Genomic DNA, 11,409 nt, shown 5'->3' on the forward strand with positions numbered 1-11,409 from the left:
CACACACACACACACACACACACACACACTTCAAGGAAACAGTGACTAAGAAATTTCTAGAACTACTGGAAGACTCTAATCCTCTGAGCAATAAACCGAATAAACGAATCCCCTAAGCAAGTACAATAAAACTATGGAAAATATGATGTCTTAAAAGAGGTAAAGACAGGTTACTTAGAAAGGAATGTCAGAAATTCTCAGTATCCATTCTCAGTATTCAGGCTATGAATTTATAGCTACTAAAATTGCACTTCCACAGTAAAGGCAGCATGAAGATATGACTAGGCAAAGTATACAACCTGAAAATTCAATTCAAGAAAACCACAAGAACCCAAACCGTAGTCATAGCAGCAGACAATTTTCCTTTCTAACACTGTCCATCTACCAAGTTCCCTTACTTAAACAGTTAATTGAAAGAAGAAGTCTATAATTTGAAGGCAGGTAATTTTTTTTTGCCCCATAATCATTTTCAAGTATATACTATGCACATGCCAATTTCATGATCAGCCTTTTAAACTCCAATTAAGGAAAGGTGGGCTCTCAGGTTTGTTTTTTTTTTTCTTTCAAGAAAAGATGCTTGGGCAGATTATGTAAAATGTAGATACGGAATAACTTGTATTTATTTGTGTGGTATGAAACAGGAAGGGCCTCTTGTCCACAGCACAGAAGTGGGAGCCACTACAGTTTGTGGTTGAAGCTCTAAGTCCAGGTGTAACCTTATAATCCCACTGCAAGCAGGCAGGCAGAAAGGCAGAGAGGCCAGGGAAAGAAAGTGAGCTCTGTGGCTCTTGGCACTGAGGCCCATAGACACCTGATCTGGGTGGAGTTCCAGGCATGTCAATGACTTGCTAGTTCATGTAGCATTAATAAAAGGGAAAGATTCCTGCCCCAAACCCGCTAGGTCGCTATAATATTATCATTTCCCGAGAAAGCTGCATGTAACTAATTCTACATACACAATGGAGACTTGATGTGTCCCTAGTAAGAGAGGTTAATGCAACAAATCACATTGAAATCGGAGGTGGAAAGAGCTAGAATAAAAACTATGTTTGATTGGTGCCTGTATGTGTGGAAGCCAGAACTTGGTGTTGGGTGTCTTCTTCCATCACTTTCCACCTTATCCTTGGAGTCAGGCCTCTCCCAGAACCCCAGGTTCACTGCTGTGGCTAGACTGGCTGGCTGGCCAGCAAGCCCTTGGATTCTGTCTGTCTCTGCCTCACTAGTGTTAAGAGACACACACCGCCACACCCAGCTTTTCTATTGGTGCTGGGCACCAATGTAAAACTCAGGGCAACACACTTATGCAGCAAGCAGTTTACTCTCTGAGCAATCTCTCCATATATACACTGTTCAAATGTTACTTGTTAGTAGTATGGGTGAGTGCAGGCACGTACAGGCTACCCTATGCCTGTGGAGGTCAGAGGGCAAGCCTTGGAAGTCGCCATCTGTATGTGAATTCTCAGGATATAAAGTACACTAAATCATTCCTCCTGGTGTCTCTAATGTTATAATGTATTAAATTCTTTCCAAGTTTCAAATTTTTGATAGCACATGTTCAAAGAGTATATAATCAGAAAAAAAGGTTATATTAAGCACCCAGTTTGACCTACTTTCCACAATCCTTTACAAATATTTGTATTTACTATATATGTGTACACACACACACACACACACACACACACACACACACACACACACACACACAATGCCTCACTATAGGGAGGCTCCTTTCTTATCAGTCGATGTTCCTCATCAACTCAATTAAGCTTCAAAGACTACCCAAGAGTGACCTCCTGTGGCAAGACCAAGCCTTACTTGGAGAGATTTGACCTGAAAGCTTTCTCTAAAACAGTCTTGATAGTCCAGAAAAACAGATATTTTCTCTAGTGGAATAGGACTTTGCATTAAGGAAAAAAGCCAACAATATCCTATCATGAACTCTATGTGACACGCACGACTTGCCAGGCTGCTCCAGTGGGACTGTCTGTGGGAGAGTAGCCCATTGCAATATATGATGATGAAGAATAGCAAGACCAGGTAAAGAGAAAAGAGGTGACACAAATTCCTACATGTGCTGTGGATCCCTAAAGAGCCTGTCTTTCTCAGCGCAGGGAGCAGGAGTGGCTACATGAGAGTGTTCCAAAGAGTTTTAAACAGAACATTTTCTCTCTCTCTCTCTCTCTCTCTCTCTCTCTCTCCCTACAAACACACACACACACACAGTGACAGAGAGAGAGACATGTATGTGCAGGTACAAGTACCCAGACGCTAGAGATACCCGTTAAATTGCTTGCTCTATCAGTTTCCACCTTATACTTTGAAGCAGGGTCTCTCACTGAACCTGGGCCTAGGCTGTCCACCAGCAGGTCCCACTGATCATTCTGTCCATACACACCACAGTGCTAAGGTTACAGGGTAGGTAGCCATGCCTCACTTTTTAAACAGGTGCTAGGAATTTAAACTCAGGTCCTTACACTTGAGCAGAAAGAACACTTATCCACTGAGTATCTCCCAAGCCCTCTTCTGTGATTTTTTTAAAAGTGGGAGTTTGCAAGGGATAGAAGAGCTTAGTACATAATAAAAGATGTTGTTTTAAACCAATAGAGAAAGGATGGATATTTCAATAGTTCTTGAATGACTAGATAGCTGGTGGAGGATAGGTGGGAATTGGATTTTCATTTTACTTTTTATTTCCCAATAAATGTCAAATGCAAGAAAAATCAGAACATTGAAAGAGAAAGAGACCTTTGAAAATATGAAAATAAGTGAAGAAAAACATTTAAGGGAAAGGCAAGTGCTTCATAGGCCCAGAAGCCAAACTGTAACTGTAAGATGGTTTTCAAAATCCTTTAGGGAATAAGAATATAAAAGTGGGAGACAGTTAAAAAAAACCTGGGGAAATACCTGAGACACTCAGTAAAAGGTAATATCCTACCTTTGCCAACCCACAGGTAAAAGTCTCCAGCTAAGACACGGAAGTTTGTACTCAAAGAATGCCTGACCTCACTCCTAACAACCAGAGTTCACAAGAAGATCTATCTCAGGCTACTTGCCTTATATGCCAACTGAAACAGATAATACACTATGTGAGCAAGGGTGGGTACCAAGACTCTGGCAGCCATACTGGACAACACTATCTGCAATAAATATTTTTCTGAAAGACCCACTTTGGGCTCTGTCCACCAAAACTTAAATGGCCTGTGCCTTTGGGCTGGCAGTTCTACATTTAGGAATGTATCTTATTTAGACAACTATGCAAAAGGTCAGACACGTCTGCTAAATCTGTATTACACAAACAACAGTGTCTATGAATGAGTAGCATGGGAATGACCACACACACACACACACACACACACACACACACACACACCTATTACACAGCTATGAAAACAACCAGGTAACCCGGAATATAGGTGGCACTGTCCCATGAAATGGTTTCTTGCACTAAATAGAAGAGAGGGGCACTAAGACCCAGCATTTGTGTGTTTTCTGACCAGAACGCAATGGAACTAGCTGCTATATGCTCCTGATGCCACGCCTTCCTGGCCATAATAGGCTGTACCTTCAAATCACAAGGCAAAATAAACTCCCCCTCCCTTGAAAAATGATCAAGAATATATGCTAGATAACTATGGGATTACTGGTAAAATATAGCAAGTTTGCTTTTTAAAAAACCTCCGCGGAGAAGCGTGTGTAGCATCTGTTATTTTTACTGCTGTGACCAAACACCTGACAAAGAACAACTCGAAGAGGAGAGGTTTAACTTCGGCTCGTGATTTGAGGAAATAAAGCCCATCAGGATAGAAAATGGCTGGTAGTAGGCAGCTTCTTTGTGGCAGGAGCAGGTGGCTTCTACTTGCCACATCTTAGAGGGACATGAAGCAGAGACCCAAGCAGAAGCTGATCTGAGCTATAAACTACAACCCCACAATGACCTTCTTCTTCTAGTAACCCTCTGCCTCCCGGGTTCTACAACCCCCAATGCAGCTGTGGCCCAAGTGTGCAGGCAAAGGAGGCTGGGGGAAAGGTGCCACATTCAAATCATGATGACTCATATATCTATGAAACCAGGAGATGTATGTTTGAACACTACCCTAACACTGGAAAGAATGACAGTACTTGATGAAGCAGAGTTACCTTTTCTATTATCTTTCAATTTGCTTTAATTTTTTTATTACCGTGTGTGTGTGTATGGGCGTATGCCAAAGCACATGTGTGGTAGTCAGAATATACTGAAGAAATAGGTCTTCTCCTATGAGGCTTCCACGTATTAAACTCAGGCTTGGACGCAGGCATCCTTAGCTCCTGGGTCATCTTACTAGCCTCTGCTTCAATATTTATCCTGAAATCATGAATGATATTCTTGGCTGTAGATAGAGACAGTTGGGATAGGAAAAGGGAAAGGGCCAAAAGAACTCTATGGAATCTATTATTCTTTAGACTTGCTTGGGCCAAAGTTCTATTTTCTTTTTTCTTTGTGCCAGAGAAAATGGTCATCTGCTGTACGATCAATTGATATGAGCACATTTTTTTTATGTGTCTTCCCCTAGAGGGACACTGGAGTAACCAATGGGATCAGGGGACATGGGTGGCAACTGCTAAGGGGAATGGGGCTTTTCCTCTTGGTGTGATGAAAATGTCCTGGAGGTGGTTAACAGTGACAGTTGCAGAAATCTGAAAACATACTGAAACCCCCCTACTGCTGTTATAACCCAAGTTATCTAACACCCTGGACCCCTTGGCCTAGGAGAGATTTAATAGATGTGAATGCATATTCTACCTCATGACTTTGGGAAGCTTCCATATCAATATGGAAGAAATTCAGGAGAAATGACTCTGCAAAGTCACTCACATGGTTAAAAAGAAATTGCGTGAGAAAACCTCAAAGGCTTGCCCAAGGTTACATGTGCTCATCATGCTCTGGGCTAGACAATGTACTACTGCTCCCAAGCCCAACCCTGCCTAGCTGGGGGCTTGGAAACCTAACTGCCACTGTCTTTCATGTGAGTGTCCTTCCTGTGCAGAGGCACTTCTGGCAGCTGTCAGAGAGTCCCTCTCCAGGTACCTGCCTTTTTTTCCTTCTCTTCTGTGCTGGGAACCAGTGGCTGTTGAATAGCAGCTAAGAGCCCAACACATGTGCTCTTCTGAGAACCAGGGACCACAATGCATTGGGCATTGGGACTACTTTATTGGCCACTCTTAAGTCTTTTTAAGTGTGATTCTAGGGCTGCAAGGAGATGAAGATATCAACAAGTGAGGAGAAGCTACATGAGAATGAGTGTGTGTGTGTGTGTGTGTGTGTGTGTGTGTGTGTGTGTGTTCAAATGCGTCTATGCAGTGCTAGAGAAGAAATCCAGAGCTGTGGGCATGACTGCCAATGTTCCACCACTGAGCCAAGATCACTGCCCTTTTGGGTCGTTCTGAAGTTTAATTGTCATTCTTGACCCTGGGACTCAAATGACTGACTCCCATTTATAAACCTCTTTACTTTAGCTGGTGCAGAGAGATCTCTCTTACCTTTTCCTTTCTCATGGTGGCCCCTACCTTGGCAATGCAACTCCACTCCACCAGGTTTTGTCTTCCCAGATAGCAGCAGGCAAGTTCTCCAAGGCTCAGGGTCCTAAGGCTCAGTTTGCAGTGGGCAGTGTGTAGGATCAGCATCATCTTATTCTTGTTGCCTCCACAACACCAAATCCCCTAGTGGTTCGTGCGCCCCTTAAAGCTCTCCATAGAGCTGGTTGACACTGCCACTCAGGGCGACTTCCTTAGGCTGCCACTGTGGTAGCACGCTCAGTTTTTTGTTAAACTTGCTCATTTGCCAGTCATTTTACCTCTCCTAAGTACTGGCTGCCTGTGCCCTGGTGGCTGTCTATACACAATGAATCTAGGCATATTAGGCCCTCAGGGCTGGCTGGTTTTGGATGATCAGATTGACAGGTCACATGGTACAGTGACTGATCTCCTACCGACTCAAACTGTAGAAGTCTTTCTCCATAGAGGTACTGCGGCCTCAGACTAATTTTGCATTAATTTTCTTAGTCCAGGGAGTCCAACACCTCAGGGAGACCCATATTCACCTGCCTGTGGCACAGACTTGTGGCTGGATTTCTCATGGGTGACTACTTTCTCCTTCAGCCAAAGGCCCTGCTTATTGGCTAGGGACCTAGCTTTTAGCTTCCTGCTTTAGGGAGGCTCTTGAATAGGTGGGGCAGGCAAAGCTGCCAGCCCTTTCTCATCTCATCCACATCCCCCAGACCATCAGAGTACAGTCCAGCCCCATCTGTAATGCAGGCAGACTTTAGCCCCCTTTCTTGTTGTTCCATATACATTTTGAAAAACTGGATTCTATTGTGCCTGTTCCAGTCAAGTGTTTGTGGTTAGAATTGACTAATTCAGTCAATTGTGTTAATTAAAATTCTTATTATATAGAATGCATGTGTGTGTTTGTTTTATTTTCATGAATGATGTGAAATGCTGGGACAGTGATGGGTTTCTGTCCTGGAGGCAAAGCCTGAGACCCATTCAGTTGCTCATTTGCAAAATAAAATGTTATATAATTAAAAGCAAGCTTCTTGGGGGGCAGGGCTATAGATCAACGATATAGCACTTATTTATAACATCTGAGGCACTGAGTACTATCCCCAGCAAAACACACACACACACACACACATACACACACACACACACACACACACACACACACACACACACACAAAGCATGCTTTCTATAAAGGTTGTCAGTGTGCTTTTGTGTGGTATGCATGTATGTACACACACATGTGGAGGTTCCAAGTTAATGTCAGGAATATGCCTTAATCGCTCTTTTACCTTAATTTTTGACACAGTGTCTCTCAATTAAACGCTGAGCTAGGTAGACAGCTCAGGGAATTCCCCATCTCTGTCTTCCAAGGCTAAAATCACAGATAGACCCTTAAGTGTACTCAGCATTTATATAAGTTCTTCAGATCCAACTTCAGTCCTCAAGCTTGTGGGGCAATAGCTTTAACTATTAAACTATTTCCCCCAACGAACAAGGCATGCTTTCTCCCTTAAGATATAGAGAAATATGGAAGTCAGGAAAGTAATAGGTAAAGAGAGAAATGTGTATGGTGTCACTTGTATGGTACCTTTTGGCTCCTCCAGCATCTGGAGAAACAATAATACAGTTTCTCCATTCAGTGATGTTCTCCCGAATCCACTGAAGAACTGCAGGTTCTGCATATAAATTATCCACAGGAATATCAAAGAATCCCTAAGGAGGAAAATCAATGCCACTTAGTTTTCTGATTGAATGTGAGATTTATTAGAGTACATGATTGGCAGGGTCAAGGGTTCAGCACAGTGGAAAACCTCAGGAATGCAGGACCCCATCACATGCCTGAGGGACCATGATTAGAGACGTATTTGTCCCATGCTTGTTGAGAAAATTCTGCTTCTTCAATAACATCTCTTCAGATTCATCTGTATTAAACTTGGTGCTATCTCATTTTTTTTTTAAGATGTGGCTCTTCTGTCAGCTAGGGAACTTGAACTTAACCCTGTGTAGGACCTCAATCACATGTTCCTTATTTTGCAGGTTGGTATTATACACATGATGTGAACCTTGCCCACTGTGCCCTGGGGCTTCCCAATGGTGATCCATATACCTCTCTGAAGCCTTGACTGGTGACAAGATGAGATAAGCGACATGATTATTCACCAGAAAGTTCGGTCCCCAAGGTCTCTTAGGGAAACCCAAACCCATATATACAACCTCCCAAGAAGCATACTATTTTCAGCCACTGCACAGCAGACTCCATTAAGAAAAGTAACTTAGCTTAATTGGATGCAGATTTTTTTAAAAAAGGTAATTGCTATCTTTCAATAATATTTGAACTACTGATCCAAAAGATACCTTTATACAATAGTCTCCCCATGGGTAACTGTAACAGAATTAAATTTAACCATAACGGTGCCACAAGACATCTTTCAGTCCAGTCCATTTTCTAGGCGTGCTCTGCTATTTATGTGATGCTCAGGGCACCGAGAGAAAGAACAGCATTGCAGGACAAACTGGAAAACAGGTGGATTTTTGTTGTTGTATTAGCACTTAGCACAAATCAAATATTTCACATTTGTTATATATCATAAGTAGGTACTGAGAAATGCGGTCCGTGTTCATGACAAAAGAGAAAGTTATGAAGAAATTTAAAAATGTGTACTGCAGGACTAGGGAGATGGCTTGGTGTGTGAATGCCTAGAAAGTTTGCTGTATAAGCATATCTTGCACATTCTGTGACCCCAGTGTTGAGGAAGGAGAGGTCCACAGATCCTTGGAGCTCATTGGTCAGCCAACTTACCTGAAATGATGAGGTCCATCCAAGTTCAGTGAGAGACCCGGTCATCAAAACTTAAGCTGGGGAGTGATTGAGGAAGAAGACATACAATGTACACAAACACACAATACACACTACTATGCTAATTTCCAGAAGTTTAGATGGAACCACAAAACATATAAGAAAGCATTTCTGTTCCTCGGAAATGAATTGGAGGCAACGTGTGTTAGGAATGGTGGCATCCACAGGAAAGACAGCCAGCCAGGACAGTAGCTGTGCAGACTCAAAATCTTTCAAAAGTAGATAAGGGAGAGTTAGGACCTAATCACGGGCAGAAACACAATGTTCGTACCTGGATCTGAGAGGCATGCAGGTCCATGGTAATGATGTGATCAGCCCCAGCCACGGACAGCATATTGGCCACGAGTTTAGCAGAAATCGGAGCACGACTCTAAAAAAATAGAAACAAGGATTTAATATCAGAAAAAGATGGAACCTGTTAGATTCCTCTCACAAGGATAGTCATGAGGAAACCAAATCAGATGGAACCAATAAGGAAAATTACAAGTTATAACAACAAAAGATATATTTGATACATTGGATTTGGTTACTAAATATATACTATTGCTTGGCATGGCTTTTTTGTTTGTTTCTGAACCGGGGTCTTCAGGCTGACCTTGAACTCTTGATCCTCCTTCCTTCACCTCTTGAGTGTTAAGATTATAGGCATGTGCCACCATGCTCAATTTCTGTGGTACTAAGGCTGGAATCCAGGAATTCCTGTATCCCAGATAAGCATTCTACTGACTAAACTACATCTCCAGCCTTACATCCTACTGTGCAGCCATGTACCTGACACTACATACAGAATACAAATATTAAAGGGATAAAGTCAAACTGTGGAAATGCAATGTCACAGTCCTATAATTCAAATAACAAGAAAACATGAAGAGGTTCAACAAGATGGTTTAAGAAAGGGGCGGGGGGGTAGGTTAGGGAACTTTCGGGATAGCATTTGAAATGCAAATAAAGAAAATAATAATAATAATAATAAAAATTCAGAAAAAAAAGAAATGGAACAGTGACACACAAACCAAATGAAATAATTAACAGTTATAGGTAATTGAGAAATGAACATTCAGAGAAACTGTCCCTTCTGTCATATGCCTTTTCTAAAGTTACCTAACTGCTTTATAGATTTAGTTTCTATGTCATAAATCAGACAATGAAAAAGTCCACATCAAAGCAACCAAAGAGATTGTACAGTATCATTAGACATAGTCCAGGCATGTATAGGAGATTAGTTATTAACAACATTGCATTTTTATATGCAAGCCACAAAAGAAAATACAATCTTAATATTATATAAAAATGTTAATATTGAATACTGTCTTTATTTCCTTTCAAATACTATGACATTATTTAAAAGACAAATACATGTCACCTTATAAAGATTATATATATTTTACATTGTTTATAAATATAATCAATAAATATCAATAGTATAGTTAATATTATAAAATAACATTCATTTATATATTAATTTTACAAGAATTACACACACACACACACACACACACACACACACAGAAAGAAAGAAAGAATCAGAGGAAACATTCCTAACATCACCAGCAGATATTCTAAAAAGTGAAACTGTTGGGAAGTATTCTCTATTTGCTTTGTTGTTGTTGTTATTGTTGTTTTGAGACAGGGTCTTTCTATGTAGCCCCAGCTGTACTGGAACTCATTATGTAGACCAAGCTGGCCTTGATACCTGGTACTACCTCCAAAGAGCTGAGGTTAAAGGCATGAAAAATCATGCCTAGTGGAAGTGTTTTTTCTTTACACACACACACACACACACACACACACACACACACACACACACACACGCACAGATGTGTGAGTTTTTTGCTTGAATGTATATATGGCTGCATATGCTATACATGCAGTACCCTCAGAGGCCAGAAGAGAGTGTTGTATCCCTTGGAAGTAGAGTTATGGGTGCTTATGACCCACGTGTGGATTAGGAACTGAACTCAGGTCCTCTGTAACAACAGCCTGTGCTCCCTTATCACTGAGCCATTTTTCCAGCCTCTTTATCTTATTTTTAAAAGGGGGGTTGTTTTGATCTTCTCTATATTCCCATCTTTATTTAACTCCCCTGTATGGTATTCAACTTTAATATCCAAGTACTCTGGTCAATCTGATTGTAGCTAACTTCAAATTGCTCTCCCTTGCCTCTGATGCAGCACCCTTTCCTGTATAGTAGACTGTTCACTTTCTCTAGAGAACACCACGGCCATGTCTCACATACTCAGCTGCCACAATCTCACACACTCTCTGCTACACCCATGTGCTTGATCCTTCAAAGTCTGGTTCAAATATCACAATAATAAATACCTCTAAGAATACCAGAAATAATTCCTTTCTTCTACGGTGACACTGTTTAGGTAACCAAGAATGTGTGATTAGATAGTCCAAGGACCTTGGGTAAAACCAAATACTGGTCTAAAAGAGAAACCTTAGTGATAAAATGACTTCTAATGGCATTCTGCTGTACTCATAGATCAGTGCCTTGCTCAGCCATCATCAGAGAAGCTTCCTCCTGCAGCAGATGAGAGCAAATAGAGAGACCCACAGCCAGACAGTGTGCAGAGAGTGAGAGACCTTGGAACATTGAGCTCTCAATGGGATGTCTCCATCAAATCCCTTCCCTCAGAGCTCAGGGAACCATGTGGAAGAGCCTGAGGGGCTGGAGAACACCAAGAGAACAAGGTCCTCTAAATCAACTAAGCAAATATCTTGTGAACTCACAGAGAAGGAAGCAGCAAGCATGGGGTCAACAGGGGTCTGCCCCAGGTCCTCACATACGGCTTCCAATGGAACTTATGAAAGGAAGCATTTAATTTGGGGGATCGCTAACACTTTCAGAGGGTCAATCCATGATTGTCTTAGCTAGGAGCATGGCAGCAGGCAGGCAGGTGTGGTGCTAGAGTAGTACTGAGAGCTTATAGCTCATCCATAACTAAGAGATAGAGAGAGAGAGAGAGAGAGAGAGAGAGAGAGAGAGAGAGAGAGAGAGAGAGAGAGA

The 11,409-nt window shown here is 41.7% G+C and overlaps 1 protein-coding gene and 1 pseudogene across 2 annotated transcripts in view; both read right to left on the reverse strand.

The window, feature by feature from the left end:
• Positions 1-11,409, reverse strand: part of Prps2 (phosphoribosyl pyrophosphate synthetase 2) — a 36,640-nt gene that overhangs the window by 9,999 nt on the left and 15,232 nt on the right. For both annotated transcript variants that reach the window (XM_021187465.2, XM_021187466.1), the window contains exons 3-4: positions 8,668-8,766; positions 7,128-7,252 (exon numbers count right to left, since the gene is read on the reverse strand). In XM_021187465.2, coding sequence (XP_021043124.1) covers positions 7,128-7,252; positions 8,668-8,766 — 224 coding nt within the window. The remainder of the gene's footprint in view (positions 1-7,127; positions 7,253-8,667; positions 8,767-11,409) is intronic.
• On the reverse strand, positions 7,707-7,831 carry LOC115063185 (annotated as a pseudogene).

This window comes from Mus pahari, chromosome X (genome assembly GCF_900095145.1).
Source record: "Mus pahari chromosome X, PAHARI_EIJ_v1.1, whole genome shotgun sequence".
Lineage (NCBI taxonomy): Eukaryota > Metazoa > Chordata > Mammalia > Rodentia > Muridae > Mus > Mus pahari.